Source organism: Astyanax mexicanus, chromosome 22 (genome assembly GCF_023375975.1).
Source record: "Astyanax mexicanus isolate ESR-SI-001 chromosome 22, AstMex3_surface, whole genome shotgun sequence".
Classification (NCBI taxonomy): domain Eukaryota; kingdom Metazoa; phylum Chordata; class Actinopteri; order Characiformes; family Acestrorhamphidae; genus Astyanax; species Astyanax mexicanus.
In genome coordinates, this window is record NC_064429.1 from 17,665,555 (window position 1) to 17,681,542 (window position 15,988).

At 38.2% G+C, this 15,988-nt stretch overlaps 1 protein-coding gene across 7 annotated transcripts in view; it reads left to right on the forward strand.

Moving 5' to 3' along the window:
* Positions 1–15,988, forward strand: part of slc4a4a (solute carrier family 4 member 4a) — a 77,800-nt gene that overhangs the window by 6,641 nt on the left and 55,171 nt on the right. For 6 of the 7 annotated variants that reach the window (XM_007257705.4, XM_022664856.2, XM_049470391.1 and 3 more), the window contains exons 2-3: positions 183–256; positions 10,101–10,274. In XM_007257705.4, coding sequence (XP_007257767.1) covers positions 183–256; positions 10,101–10,274 — 248 coding nt within the window. Of the gene's footprint in view, positions 1–163; positions 257–10,100; positions 10,275–15,988 lie in introns of those variants that run through there. The other variant, XM_015607985.3, reaches the window with a different exon arrangement.

The following is a 15,988-nucleotide window of genomic DNA, read 5'->3' on the forward strand; positions in this document are numbered from 1 at the left end:
CACCACCCTAGGGCTGGATCCAGAACCAGAGTTGCCACCCTTGTTAGCGCTCCCTGCTAACCTGGGACCATGGCTACCCCTAGTAGTAACATATTGCAGGTGAACCAGCCAAGGTTCTACGGCTCGACGCTGTCTCTTGAAGAAAAATGTGAACAGTCTTTCTTCCTCTTCTACTATTACAGAATGGAGGATGAGGCCGTGCTGGACCGAGGGGCGTCCTTTCTCAAGCACGTCTGTGATGAGGAGGAGGTTGAAGGTAAGATTTCTGTGAAATTAGCCATTGGTTTGATATTGTACATACAAGCTAGTATCACCTGTTACAGTATATATTTCATATGTCAGATATGTCAATATAAACAACAGCTGCAGTTTAGCATTTACACTTCACATTCTAATCGATTGGCGTATTGTAGCATTATATTTAGCTACAGTATCTATGTGGTGTGATGAAGATGTAGCACGTAGGGATCACATGACATTGTGTTTACTTCATTAATCACCTCCTGGTCTACTTGGCTAGCAAACTTGGATATATGTCAAGTGTGTGTAGGCGTGTTGAGCATTCGGGTTACGGGAGTTTTTTAGACTTTTGTAGGCCATCTCTGAACCTTCTTGTCTAGGGCCATAATAAATAGATTAGATTTTTGTAGCAATAGTGCTACATTTGATATGATATTTTACATGCTTGCCAGTGTGGATGAGTTATCCAGTTATTAAGCTATTAAGAACATCCCCTGGAGTTCAGTTCATTCCGTCGTTAAGAAATGAAAGGAACATGGCACTTGTCATCACAAACTGAGTGACTGCACAAGAATGAGACTAGTGAAGGAGCTAAATAAGACACCTATGAATAGGTGAATGAAGGGTATGACTTTATTTTGATGGTTCATTATAGATGCCTCATAGTTGCTCAACTAACAATCATCTAAAATGTAACTGTATGTCTATTAAATGTATAGAATTCTGTATAGAAGCTAATACCTTATACCTTACACGAAACCCTAACCCTATTCTTATCCATGAATCAACCTTTAAACCTAACCATATCCTAAAACTTAAATCTAATCCTAAACCTAGCCTTAAAATGTTAAGATTAGAGTTTAGGTTATGGTTGGATGTAGGGTTACATTCAATAGACAATCAGTTACTTTCACCTTCAGGTGCATTTAGAGTTCAGGTGCATTTAATTGACATGCAGTTGAATGTTAGTTGAATGACAGTTGAGTAAATTAAAGTGTTACCATTCAAAGCTTCAGCAGCTGAGATGCTGCATATGACTGTATCCTGGGTTCCTTACTAGTCAGAGTTTAATGGAAGAGTGGCAAAGTTCACCCAGAGGCATGTGGCAGAACCCAAGGTCATCTGGAGGAAGGTTGTTTGGTCTGATAAGAACAAAATAGAGCTTTTTATCAATCAGAATAGATGTCATGTTTGGCAGGCAGCAATCAGATAATCCTCACTGTGAAGCATGGTGGTGGCAGCATCAGTTTAACTCCTTCAGAGTAGTCATGGGTGTCTTTATGGATCTCCTCACTTGCAGTATGACTCACTTTATAGGGCATATTTGTGGTGTTTTCACAATTGAAAGTCCAGACATGAGTCTGCACCAAGGTTCATGTCTTTCTTATATTGTTCTCATTTGGTTCAGTCAAATTTGGTTTTACACTGCAGTTCAGTGAGCAGACTAAAGAACTTTACTGCATTCTGTCGTCATCAGATATGTGGGCAAAGTCTCTCTATACTTCATATAAATTTATTTGATTAGCATGTTATGTTATGAGTTTGGCGAGTTGCTTTGCCAGGTGTTGTGACGAATTCCAGCTTTCTGCACACACTGCAGCAGAACGAGTGTAAAAGATTATTCTCTGATTCATTGTATTTCTGTTTTAAAAAAAAGGTTAAAAGTGTTTGTGTCCATCATGCGGTTTTCAGCACAACACCAGTTCTTTTCAACTTCCTATAATTAGTCAGAAAGTTTAAAGCATCTAGAAAAGTGCTTTCACACTGCAGATGAACTGAACCATGGTTTAGTTGATCCGGACTGAGATCAATGTCTGTCTAAACTCTGGTCCTTGGGTCGGGACTATGGTTTGCAGCCAGTTCCACATCTGCTCCTTTGGCTTAGACCAAATCGAAAAGTCACAAAGTCCAGATCAAACAAACTAGGTGTAAAAGCCCCCATACACACTTGCCATATTCCTTCCATTTTGTTCATATCCATTCCCTGACATATTCTCTCCGATAACCTTCCCTTAATTGGTTAGAGTTGTGTGGAGAGTCTTCATGGTGTATTTGTTTGTAGCCAGAAATACTAATTAACCAGTGAATGGACCTTCCAGATTTATAGTGCAATCACCTGAGACACATTCACTGCACTAAGCTGATCTCCATTTCACTAATTGTGAGACTACTAGCACCAACTGTCTGGACGTCTGGGGAATTAAATCAATCACTTTAATGAATATGTATGCGGTAACTTATTTCCCGTTGTTTTTTGTCCTTAAAGTGCCTCCAGATTAGGACTTAAGTAAATGTGTCAGAACACACTGGGTGGTCTTGACATTTCTCTTTGGCGAGAGGAAGGCAGGCTGTAACACCATTAAGGTCCTTAGAGTCACAATATGATTAAAAACTGTTGGTGACATGCAAGTGTCTTCTAATCACTGTACTTTTTAAAGACAAATTTCCTTTCACCTCTGACTGAACTATTGCACAATCCCTCCACTTCCTCTCGCCAGAGTGAAGCTGAACGTTCCCAGGTTGTAGGACTAAATCCCCTATCATGGACACTTCCTATTCCACTTACCTCTTAAGTCACATTATTGTCAGTGCCAAACAGGTCTCAGCTAAGTTCAGTTTAGCACAGAGGTGTGTTACATTCCACAACAATGCAATATACACCTAAACTATAGTAAGTTAAGCTCTGGTATGCCAAAGAATGCAATCACTGAACATTTTAAGTTTATGTCTAATTAGTTGGGCAAAAATGCTCAGATATTGTTCAACAAAGCTAGTTTACCACCCTGTTAGTTTGCCATAGAATGAAGTATGCAGATTTTTGCTTTTATTGGCTGGTTTACAGCACTGGTGACAGTGTGACCATACATTTAGGAACATAGTGTTAACACTAACAAAACGCTTATTATTCCTTTTTAGATAGTCTTTCTAGTGCTGCTGTCCTTTCATCGTGTCATTTTACAAGCCGAAGAAACTACAATCGCTTAGCTTTTAGCTGTGTCCCTACTTGTTGCTTTGTGTTGGGCCTTCACAAATCTTACCAGTTAAAAAAATAAGCTAGTCCAGTTCTTTTCCAGGAATCGGATGTTGCACAAAGGAGGATTGCTCTTTTTTTTACCTTATCCTATTCTGAGTTTCAGCTCCAAAGCTGCATTCCAAAGAATGGGTGCAGAAAATGTGATGTGTGATAACACTGCTGAATATCCTGATATTCATGTGAAATGCATAAAAAAATAAATTTAAATAAATTGGTTTAAACTCCTCAGAGGATAGACTTCACTAATTTTTCACAGGCTAAGAAGTAGTGTGGTTTGAGCCTCTACCTCACTCTACATCCAGCCTTGTCACTTGTGCATAGTCTCATAGCAGCATAAAGAGCTCCCTCTGTTGCATGTGGGTAATGCAATTTAAGATTGCTGTTATTACAGCATTATTGCAGCTTTTTGTATGTGATTATCGTGAGAACTTATATAGAAAAAAATGTGCTGCTTCCCAGAGTTACGCCCCCATTATATTGCTAGCTCTGACTATGGCTTTTTCTAGTCTGCTTGGTGTATTTAAATTTTGGAGGCATAAACAGTGCTTGAAGTAGGCCAGGACAAAATTCTGTTCACTCAGCGGGCATCTTTCCAATGCCACCCGGCAGTTATTTCCAGTCACACAACTCTACTCCTACAGGTCCTGAACTCTATGAATGTGGAGAGGCCAAACAGTACAAACTGTAGGTCAAATTACTGTCTGAAAAACATATTTTAACTACTGACAAAATCTCAGAAATATTTTGCAATGTTTGGAGCTAACAATCAGATAAAATGTAATTTTCAGCTTGTTCTTGTTACTGCACTTGCACAGATCTCCTCTTTTCATATTTCCAGCAAGCTTATTGGCTCTTTCATTAAAGGATGGGACTTTTTCCATAAAAAGATGCCATGTTAAGCATTAGTGACCTTTAGTGACACTAGTCACTTTATGCCAGATTTTATTTTATAGGAGCCCATAGCAGTGAACATGCATCAGACTTATATGACTAAAAACCCATATCTCAATAGTTTTTTAGGAAACTTGGCAGTATATAATAAATTATATGATGAAACCTTAATCTTAATTTAAAAGTATCATTAAAGTCACTAGAGTGAAGTAGAGTGAGGCAGAGTAAGGTTGATAAAAATAGAGTGAGGCAGGGTGAGGTAGAGCGACACAGAATAAGTTAGATAAAGGTAGAGTGAGATAGTGAGGTAGACTAAGGTAGATCAAAGGTCAACAGTAAACACAAACACCAAAGTACTCTGTACCCTGGAAAAAAGTGCTGAAGGGCCTTAATCTGTTGTGTTCACATCAATATCAGGCTATCCAACAATGTTATTGCACATCACATATTTTCTCTATTTTGTACACTCTTAAATATCAATATTTATTTGTAACACCATTAATAAAACATGGTATATTTCAATAATAAATAGTTAACTAAGTAAGTGTCTCATCAAATTGCATTTGGATAACTGTATTATGTTATTTCTGTAGGTGAAAAAATGTCATGCTGTTTCTTGTGATGTTTCTATAACTCATTTAAAAATTGTTAAGTCATTCCACCATTCCACACAAACACCCATGTACATTATTTTTAGAAACACTCAGATTGTAACTAGCATAACAGGTACAATATTATTGATTCATTTAATATGGTTATTTTTGTATATCAAATAATTATAAAAAAAAATCAATATTTACTATATATTGTCCAGCCCTATATTCAACCAAGCTGAAGAAAATACAGTTTTTCATTCTAGGGCCCTTTAAAATGCACAACAAACCACTACAGCTTTTGCAAACAGTAGTTGGTGGCAGTTCTGGGGGTCTTAATTTGTAAAGTAGTTCCAATCTTCAAAGATATGTTGGTGTAATAACTTGAATAACCCAGTTCTCAAAGTGAATTAGCATGAAGCAGTGATTATAAATAGTGAGCTAGCATGTGGTCGTTTTTTTTCTCTACTGAGATTCATGGCTGTATTAGCATGCTGAGAGTGCGTGTGGCTGTGTTGCCCGACTCTTCTCTGGAACTCACTGTTCCAGCCGCTCTGTTACTGGGGTAACTGGAGGTACCGAGCTTCGGCAGCCCACTGGGCTCAGCCAGACGCAGGGAACTTTATCCAGTGACAAACAGTGTGCCACTCTAATTCAGACTGCTTTCTATGGCCTTTAGAAATGGGCTCCTCCAAAAAGGACAGGAAGCCCGGTACAAAGCTGGGCAGGCAATATGCAGTTCCACCCTCCTCACCTCTCCTTTTCCTTCTGTTACTTTTTTATACATCCACTCCCTTTTCCTTACTTTACACACTCGCTCTCTCTCGCTCCATCACCGTTGATTATTTCCTCCTTCTCCTTTCTTCTTACCTCTTTCTCTCCTTTCTTAGCTTTTTCTTTTTTCTCTCACACTTTCGGTTCCCATTCCATCATATCATGAATTGGTTATCATGCCTGTCCATGCCTGTTACTTAGTTTCAATTCTGAATGTACATAATACATAGACTATTTGTGAGTGCTCTAATACAGTAAAACCTTACAGTGAAAAAGGGGGGAAATCAATATGTGTGACTTTCTAAAGTATGACATATTAGTTTAAAGACGCTGTGATATAATCAAGAAATAATAATTCAAATAAAACATACTGAACATTTATGAACAAACACATCTTATGTTAAAACACAGATGATGCAGTATAAACTTAAAAAAATCATATTTCTCCCTAATTTTATAGTCAATACCAAGTTATAAAACCTAACAATGCTTGGTTCCAAACAGTGCAAAAAACAAAGTTTAATCCACAATAGTGTAAAGCAATGAGACTAACCAGACCCCATTTACACTTGGTCACTTCATGTGATTGGTTTCAAGATTGTGAATAAAGTGAAATGCATTTCTGTTAAGTCACACTAAAATCTGATTGCTGGTTGGGACAAAATATGCAAATTAGCTTGTTGTGCAACAATTATTGCTAGCTCTATGGTTGTACTTGGAAATACTGGGGCCATTATATTGACAAATGAATTTGCACTGTTATAGCATGGACTAATGCATGTCAGGCCACCTCCCGAATCTCATAGATGTGTTTACACTTGCATTTTTATATGGCTTGGCCTTATTTAGATATAATCCTCATTGGTGCTGGGGGATATACTGGTTCATCCAATATACCAGATTGGAAATTAAAATGGGTATGCATTTTTCAAGTACAGCTAGAGGTGCTGTGGAGTGCTGTGTAGATGAACAGCACCACCAAAGAAGCATACTGGCACAGCTTGCTAGCTAACGCTTGCCAGCTAGCATAACAAGGTAACACACTGGAATAATGGTGGCATGGTAATGGTAGCTCTGTGTACCACTTTATTTGGGGAGCTCCTGTTGCTGTTCCTTCCAATATAAATGTTTTTTTTATTCAAGTAAAATAGAAAAACAACAAGCAAACAGCAGTCATTCACTTAGAAAGAGACAAACAGAATTGCACAATCGATCCACAGCTCAATAAAAAAAATCCTCTCATCCCCCAGGCGAGCCCAGAAACAATTTTGTGTGCAGAACCAAATACCCTGATATACATTTTTGGTCAAACCGCCCAGCACTAATCCTCATATTCATGACACATAAAGTGACCAGGTTTGAACAGGGTCTCAGACTCTTATTGATCTAAAGCAATGCTTTGGGGTTCAAAATTCAATCAATACATCCATATTTCCTATTTTACCTCTTTTGCCTGGTTGGACAGGGTCGCAGTGGGTCTTGGACATAAGGGCAATCATCAGGAGATAGGCAACAATACCTCATGGACAGGGCACCAGTCCATCACAGGAATATATATATCGCTTAGAGCTTAGAGTAGTACACTGACATAGATTAGGGTTGTTTTTGATTGGTCTGTTTCATGACAGACTTTTAAGTCATGTAGATTCTATATGTAACCTGGATAAGGTTTGGGAACTCTGTTTGGGTGTGTAAGGTTTTGCACCATCAATAGCATGGATGCTTTATTAAGTTTCAGTTTAGTTTAAGTTTCAGTCTTAGTAGCTCAGTAGCTTTAAGAAAGTAGGGAGCTTTTGACCTGGTTTACATCTGTCAGGTTTATAGTATCAAAATTGTATCTGATCTGGTTAGAACAAGCCACAAAAAATGTGTGTAAATGTACCCAAGACACATTTAACAACCACCAATCAAAACTTGTCCCAGTACAACACAAAATACCAACCAAATGTCAGTCTGGCTACCCGTATGTACAGCAAATGCATGTGATCTTTAAAGGGCTTTAATAGTCCTTTTAGGTAAGACCTTTACAGCTTTGATCACGAAAGCCTTTTGAAACATTGAAACATAGTGGTACATGTTGTCCTGGCTGCACTTTAAAGAGTGGATTGTTTCTGTGCCCTATCACTGAACTGTTGTTTCATTTTTTGGAGCCTTGGTGGGGTTTCCCACAGGGAAGAGGGATAATGCAGTTATCAATGAAGTGCACCACTCTGTCCTGGAAGAACACCCAGGGACTGCCATTGGAAGCAATGAGGGCTTACTGTGTTAAAGTGTGGGTTGTTTCATCTGGTCTTAGTGGGGCAGAAACACAATTATTATTGTATGATATCGAGGTGCATTAGTGTGTAATAGTTGCATGCTGGCCCTGGTGTTCTTATTTTTTTTCTTCTTAATCTTTGTTGCTGTTTTGTTTGTTCTTTGAAAAGGCTAAATAATCTGTTGTTTACTAGCTGGAATCCATAAAACATTGAAGGGAGTATATATTTTGTTTGTTAATCTCATCTTTGTCTGTCTGTCTGTCTGTTCAAGCGTTCCAGAGATTAATTTGGTCTGAGGTCAAATTATCATAGCATTGGCTTATTTTGATCCAAATGTCAAATTAGAAATCGAAGACTATGTTTTTTGGTGTGTTTTGATTGGCTGGGAACAGGTGAACCCCATGACTCATGGAGAAGAACCAAAATATTGAAAGGTCGCATCAACCTGCTTATTCCCTTTAGACAAACGCACTGTCCACATGTATCTGAATACTTTTAAAAAACTAAGGGTTTTGTCTGTGGTTTGGCCTCAAGAAATTCAAGAGATTTTTGAATAAGACTGTGTTCAGTGTTATTGTGTGGATGGGGAAAAACACTGAAGTCATAATTAGGAATATACCAATGTAGGATTTTTTGGCTGATACTGATATTACACTGCCGATGACCCTGGCTATACCTTTATAACTTTAAAACTAATACAAATATTAAAAAATGAGCTTAAATCAATGGATTTTAAAGTTGAGCCATTGTTGCTTGGATTTTTTCGGCATACATCAAATACGTCAATAAATATCGCTCTGAAGTATTAACCAAATCTGTCTATGCTAATGTTTTAAAGCAGTTATCAGCTGATATCGATATAGTTCTGATATCATGATGCATCCCTATTGACAATGCATGTTTGACCCTGACTGAATCTAAAATACCTCTTTACTCGCAATACTAAACTACACTCTTAAACTTTTTTAGGTTTCGACCAATGAATAAATCTAAATACATTTATGCTACAAATAAGTAGCGTAATTTTCACACTTAAAATCCTTTAATTTTTCTCAAAAATCAACAGTGAGCCTTATGTATGAATTTTACAAGTCAGGTTGTAAGGAGCAGTAAAACCACTCTGCTGAAGTACAGCGTTATACAGGAGTTTAAGTGAAGTTTCTCCAGCACAGAGGCTGGAGCAGTATTAGCATTAGCCGCTAACTGCAGCTCTAGCTCTTTCACCAGTCAACGTGAATATATTTTACTGTAGCCTGCATGTCGACTGTGTTAAAACAAGCTACATGGGACGAACCGCTACCTGATAGCTCCCTGGGTTACTGAAAAACTCAGGGTTCCTCAGTGTAGCACTATCGGGCGCTAACTGCTGCCGAGCGCGGGTATCATTGCTGCTAACCTGGCTGTTAAAAATATTGGCAATCTAAGTTCACTGTAAATAAACAGAAGCGCTTTACTTAACATAAATTGTGTGAATTACTGTGCGTTCCCTTCTATTGTTGCTTAAAATGCGCCTTATGTATGAAAATAGTCCAGAAAATAGGCATTCATTATAATACGGTGTGCCTTATAGTTCTGTAATGTTCTGTTCAGATTAAGATTTTCAATTTCATGACTTATGTAGTACAGTTCACATATAGTGTGTGTAATTTGGGATTAAACCTACCCAAACTTTTTTTTTTCTTCCTTCATTGTGGTTTTTCATGAGGTACTTTCACCCCATACACGTAGCAAATATTTTTGATTTGTCTGTCCAGTATGTTAAAACCTCCTTTTGAGGACCAGACAAAATTGTTCAATGGTTTTTCTATGGTTGTCATCTCGTTTGCTGAGGTCATTTCCTCTATCAAAAGAAGTGGTTGGTGTTGATTTACATCCTTACATTAGTAAGAACACCAAATGTCCTTCCCAGTAGACCACAAGGAAACAATTGACACCCTTGAACCCAATGTCCTGTTGAACACTTCCTTTCTCAGAATCAGTTTTGTTCGTCTGCGTGACCTGCTATTGGTAGTTGTTCTCAGTTATGTTCCATTAAGGCCTATTTTTGAAAGAAATCTTCAACTTTAAACCTGAGTGCTCTCGATAGCTGAACTCTATCTCGAACTCTGTATCTCTGACCTAATTGTAGAAAGCTGTTTTTGTTTTTTTGAATTTTGCTTGACATACATAGACCTTAGGCTTCAATTAGTTCAGCACTATAGGCAATACATGCTGATCTGCAGCACAAAGAACGATGACTTTAAACAGTATAACATAAAAGTGTAATCATTTGTTTGACCCATCTTTGTTTACTTGTCTTTTCGTTCCCAGGCCATCACACAGTCTACATCGGTGTGCACGTGCCCAAGAGCTACCGGCGTCGGAGGCGCCACCGCCGGCGTACCAGCCACAAGGACAGGAAGGAGAAAGTGACAGAGAATGCCTCGGACAGGTCGGACGCTGAAAACACTGAGGAGGCCAGCAACAGCATCCTCAAACCACTCAGTAAGTGCCTGCCAAAGAGCCGTCAGCTCACATTAGTGCCCGGTTCTCCTTCAAAGAACCAGTCCTTTAAAAAACGCACACGCACACACATGCAAATGCCGTCACACATACAGCCTCAGGCCAGAGCCACTGCTGACTCGACTTCGTCAGAACCGATATCTGGAGCTGCCCAGCCAGTGTACGAGTGTGTTTGGACAGACAGGAGCGAAAGCCCCTCTGTGTAACTAATAGCCACTTGAAATAGGCCACGATTGCCTGATGTGAGTCATGAAGAAAAGGATGTGTGTGAGTGCACTGCGGAGATATCTAATGGCGAGGGAGATTTGACTGTAGGGGGATCACTTAGGAGGCGTTTCTGCCGATTTGGACACCGAGGCTTTAAATGGTTCCTAATGATGGCTGTAGGGGTAGAGGGGTAGAGCAGGATGGCGAATGAGAGAGGAGGAGAGAGAGCACGAAGGAAGCGGAAGAGACAAAAGAAGTGTCAGTCATGTATTTGAAAGTCCTGTAACCACCCCTATTCACCTACAAGAGAACTGACTGGATGCAGCTTTGTGATAACACTGTAGGACACTGCAGCCACCCTTTCACTGTCCCCTCACTGTGCACAGCTGTTAATGGAAACTTCCCCCAGGCTGAAAGTGCAGTTACACTCTGCAGGAGACTCATTGCTTACCTTTTCCCTACTGTTATGCTAACCATTCGCCCAACAGTCTCCCTGTTTAAATTAAACATGACTGGAATTGATGAATTGATGCCACGCTATATATGTGGTACAACCCCAAATCAAAAAAGTTTGTACAGTATGAAAAAAGCAAATATAAAATGCAAACTTTTTTTAAAATGTACTTTTTGACATTTAATTCATTGCACACAATGTAAACCCAAGATCTTTATTTTATATTTTGTCTGCTCAAATTCATTTTTTTGTGCAATTCAGACCTACAGCACATTTTAAAAATACTTGTGAATTTAGACCTTGCAATTAACTAATAATAAATAAATAAGTACAAAGTAACATGCTTTTAAACAGATTTTGCCAACAGGTAATTATGATTAATTGCATCGCGCAGCTTGATTTAGGGCATGTCAGTGTGTCTTTGGCATCGTGAGAACGTGAAAAATATGCCTTGCATGTCTCAAAATGCTCAAAAGGCATGTACTAATTATTTTAATTATTCATGGGTGTGTTTTGTGTATAATGTAAAATAAACCACTTACCATTCCCTGCAAGAGCCAGGTGCGCTTTGCCTTTGGTGGATTGTTTTTCTAATGGCGCAGGGCTTCTGTGCTTCCCAGCAGAGGAAACTGACCTGTTTTTTCATGGAGTGAATGTGCAGCTGTTATTTTATTTAGTATTCTGTTTATTGTTAATGTAAAAGTTGGGTTTTTATACTGCTGCACATCATTGTGTGTGTGTGTGTAACGAGTGGGGAGTGTGGCACTCCAAGGCTGCCAAGATAGCAATGAATATCTGACTGATGACTGTTGTCAGGATTGTAATCAGTCAGAAGCACACCTGAGTTTTCTGTTGCCAAGATAGCAATACGCCAGAAATTTACCTAAACACACCTATGTAAACGATTCAGGCACAAGGTTTACAAATGCTAATTGACTATTGGCTGGGTTTAAGATAGCAGTGAGCATCACAAAGCACCTTGCTCATGGTGTATGATATGGCCCTAATGAGCAGGTGGACAAAATATCTTTAGTTTGTCAGCAAATGAGAGACTACCACATAGTGGAAATATGTAAAGTAGTCAGATAATTTGTTTTGTTGCACATCTTAAGATATATTTTGCAGGAAAAGTGGGACAAAATAACATTTAAATCACTTCATCGCTTGGTATCCTAAGAGCCAAAATATCTTTCAAATATTGAGTAAAGGAATTGCATGAAATAAATGAAAGAAACACTCTTATGGAAGTCACACTGATGGAAGTCACACTGATGGACAGCAGACCTTACCAGACAGTCCAAGTTGTTGTCAACTCACTAAAAGACCCTGGATGTTGTTCAGCATGCCCACATCTATTTTTTCCATGTGAGTGGTTTTCTGTGGGAAATTGATATTGTGAGGTAGAAGATTACAGCGAGCTTAAGGGTAGCTAACAATGTGCTGGCTGTTTGCCACTGGCCCTCTGTGGTCCTAAGCTTGTGTATAGAGGGGACATTGACCTTTTGTCTTTAGATGGATTACTTCCTGATTGTTATCTTCGATCCGGATGCTTGTTTGCCGTTATCAGTCATTCTCTATTATAAGCTACCACAAATGAAGTAGTAAATCTCCTTAAAATGGAAGTAAATAGTATTAGTAGGAGCAGTATTCAGTAGATTTTGTTTCCCCAAAATTGTACAGAATCAACTTGAATTAAAGAGGGTTCAAGTTCATGCATTTACTGTTTACAAATATAGAGATCTGTGTAGATTCAATTTGGTGTTTCAGGAGCAGGGCTGATCCAGACCTATTTTAATGAATTGGTTACTGTGTATTTTAGACCTGATCCACTTCCGATAATTTGTTTTTACTTTGTTCTAACAGAGTGTCCTTTGGGAGTAATTAAAAGACATTATTGACAAGAAGTAACAAAGCAATTTAGAGTCTGCTATGATATTTGCTTTGCTATGTGCTTTGGTATTTTATTGCTTTTAATATTTGTCTGTTTTCTGCCATTTTCACCTGTTCCAACAGTGCCATATATAAGCTCTTGAGTTCTCAAGAGTTTTCACTCTTGAGTTATGGCTGGTTTAAAATAAAAGACTCCCTGAATGCACAGATTTACAAGTGAGAGTATCGAACACTTTTATTTTGTAGGTTTTGTGTAGAAAAACCTCACTTCACTTCAAAATCTTGTTCAATTCATTCAGTTCAATGCAGGAGAGCCAAACACATCTCCTGCAGGTAGTTGCAGTGTTCTTTAGATTCCATGGTACATGGCAAAAGTCATAAGACATGATACTAGTTCATGTTCTATGTCTAAAAAAAGAAAAATCCGGTTGTTGTCATTCATTAATCCTAGTGCAATAATGATCAGTTAGATTTCTTTTCCTTTTATTCATAATTTGAGTATAGTCAGTAAGTCAAAAAATATTTAAGCAGTCCGAACCACACGTTTGCTATTGTTCAGCAACGTTTCTGATGCTTCTGGCAGCCCTCATCACCTCCTTGGTTAGTTCTACCAAACAGACATGAAGAAAACCTTTTGTCTTGTTTCTTCTCCTCTCCCACCAACAAAAGCCTGCCTGTGTGCCTCTTTAGGGGCACCATGGAAGATTCATTTACATCCTGGAACTTTGACAGGTTTTGTGGGAGGCTGTTTATGATGTTGGAAGAAGCCTCCGTTGCCAGTCTGGGACTAGATTCATACATTTTCTTGTGTTCAGAATGGGTTCTGTTTGGATCTGAGGAAGTTATTACAGATTCATGTTTCATGCTTTCTCTTTAAGCAATACTGAAGAGGCTTCCTCTGTGTTCAAGCTTTCTAGTTTGAACAGTTCTGTTCATGTTGCTTTAACCCATTGAGCCATCAGTTCATTATTCAGAAATTCGTCCCAATGCAGAAAAAATGTTGATTAATTGTTAACTGGTGGATTTAGCATACGGAGTTCCCCAGAGCCCCTTGGGACCAATGACACTGATATTTGTGACATAATTATTAGAGTCGCTTACATACAGGGATAAAGGAGTTAATGCCAGAATGAACTGAATTTAATGATAAAATGTTCAAGGCAATATGCTGACATGTACACACTGTTCACAACTATAACCTACCGGTTACAGTTCAGATAAGATAAGGGCGCAGGTCATTTGTATGCATTGTATGGTTTGTTGTTTTTTTTGTGGCAGATTGTTAAGGCATGTGCATCATTTGAAATATTTGTGATCAGTAGGAATGTGAACTACAGTATTTAATTAATTTATAAAATCCTGAAGTTTGAGCATAGTTTTACTTGTGTTTCCCCTTATGTCCAAAAATAAAATGTGCTGAAAGAATGAGGTCAGCTGACTACCTGAATTTACTGAATATAGACCAGGTTATTCCATCAATGGAGTTTTTTTTCTTGATGGGACTTCCCTGATTAGTCTTCACTATAATACAACTTTAAAGTACAATATTAACATAAATATCAAGGACCATTTGTTATGTTTCTATTAACCTGGACCTATCACTGATTCTGCTTTGAACCGTTTTAGTATGTTACATAATAACATGATTAAATCGGAACTATTGATTATCTACAAAAAATCATATGTCTTCATGTGGTTTGAAGATGTAAATGGGTTGCTAAAGTTCTTTTAATCTCTGTCAAAAAATTAATACTTCATTATCTGATTCGTGGGCATCGTATTTTCTTTGTCTTTTTGGCTCTAAAACTGTTCTAGCACTTTTTAGTAGTCAAAAAACAGGCTCTCTATAGTAGTGTCTGTTTATGCAGCAGCCATCTTTGCAGTACCACTCTGTGTATTTAGTTAAAATAAAAGAGTAAAACAAAACCAAGCTCTGTGCTTAAACAGATCTCCACATTAAGGAGATTCTTCCCTGCTAGCACATTGACACTTATCCGCTTGTCACATTACCAGCAAGTTGATTGGCACATAAAGTTTTGGACTTTATGTGTGAACAGAAGCCAAGTTAAGCATTATAAACACTAGTGATGTGTAGGTATGTAGGTGATGTACCTCCTTATAATTTATTGTTTGCTGTTTTGGCCTATAGACAAAGACGACCAGGAAGGTCAGACTGAGTGGATAATCGAACATTAAACACTATAAAATGGTTATTTTAAAAAGTCAGCTGGCAAACAAACTAAATGACAAGTGACCAATCATTTCCTATTGGAGGGCACAATTAGTTTCTGTGAACGTCACAGCGACAAACAACAAATTACACTGAGATTTTCTAACTTTATGCAAATTAATTATTTTACAGTTGAACACCATTCTATACCAACTGGCCAAACTAAAGTTTCGGACAAATCGTAAGGCATTTTTAAACCATGTAAGTTTCCAAACAAACTTCAGAGCGGTTCGCTTGTGATGAGAACACGGCCCTGTTGGAGCCAAATGGCTGTTGAGGTACAGTTTAACCGATTTGTTATCCAAATAATTACTGCAGCTATGAACAAACGCTGCCTCTGGTGATCTATGCTCAACTGTTTTACACGCCATATGTGCAGTGCTTGTCACTCACACCACGCAACTCTGCTTAATGCACGGGCATCCCATTGAAAACACAGTGTTTGAAAGTGCAGCTTAAAAGATCAGATCAGTGTATATTGACAGTCACATATGACCCTTTTTTTTTGTGCAGACACATTTACACGGTTCTTCACAACTGTATAAATCATCCATTACGTGTTATTAATAATCCAATGGTTATCATTAAAATTATGGTATCTCTGAAGTAGGGGCAGCATTATATTGTTTGCTTTGTACAGCCGAGCAGATCAAGGATCAGTAAAGAGCAACCTTAAGATAAACTACAATAAATAATAGTGTTATTAAAATTAACTATTAACAAATGGTCTCAGTAATCAGAGTATAAAGTTCAATACTGATTAGCTTGACTTTTTAGTTTTGAATAAATATTAACCGTGTCTCAAACACAAAAGCTAGTGTATTGTGTTGCTATGTATCATAGGTAGCCTACAGCTTTGGAAAAAAATGAGACCACTTAAAAAGGCTGAGTTTCTTTGATTTTACCAAACTGAAA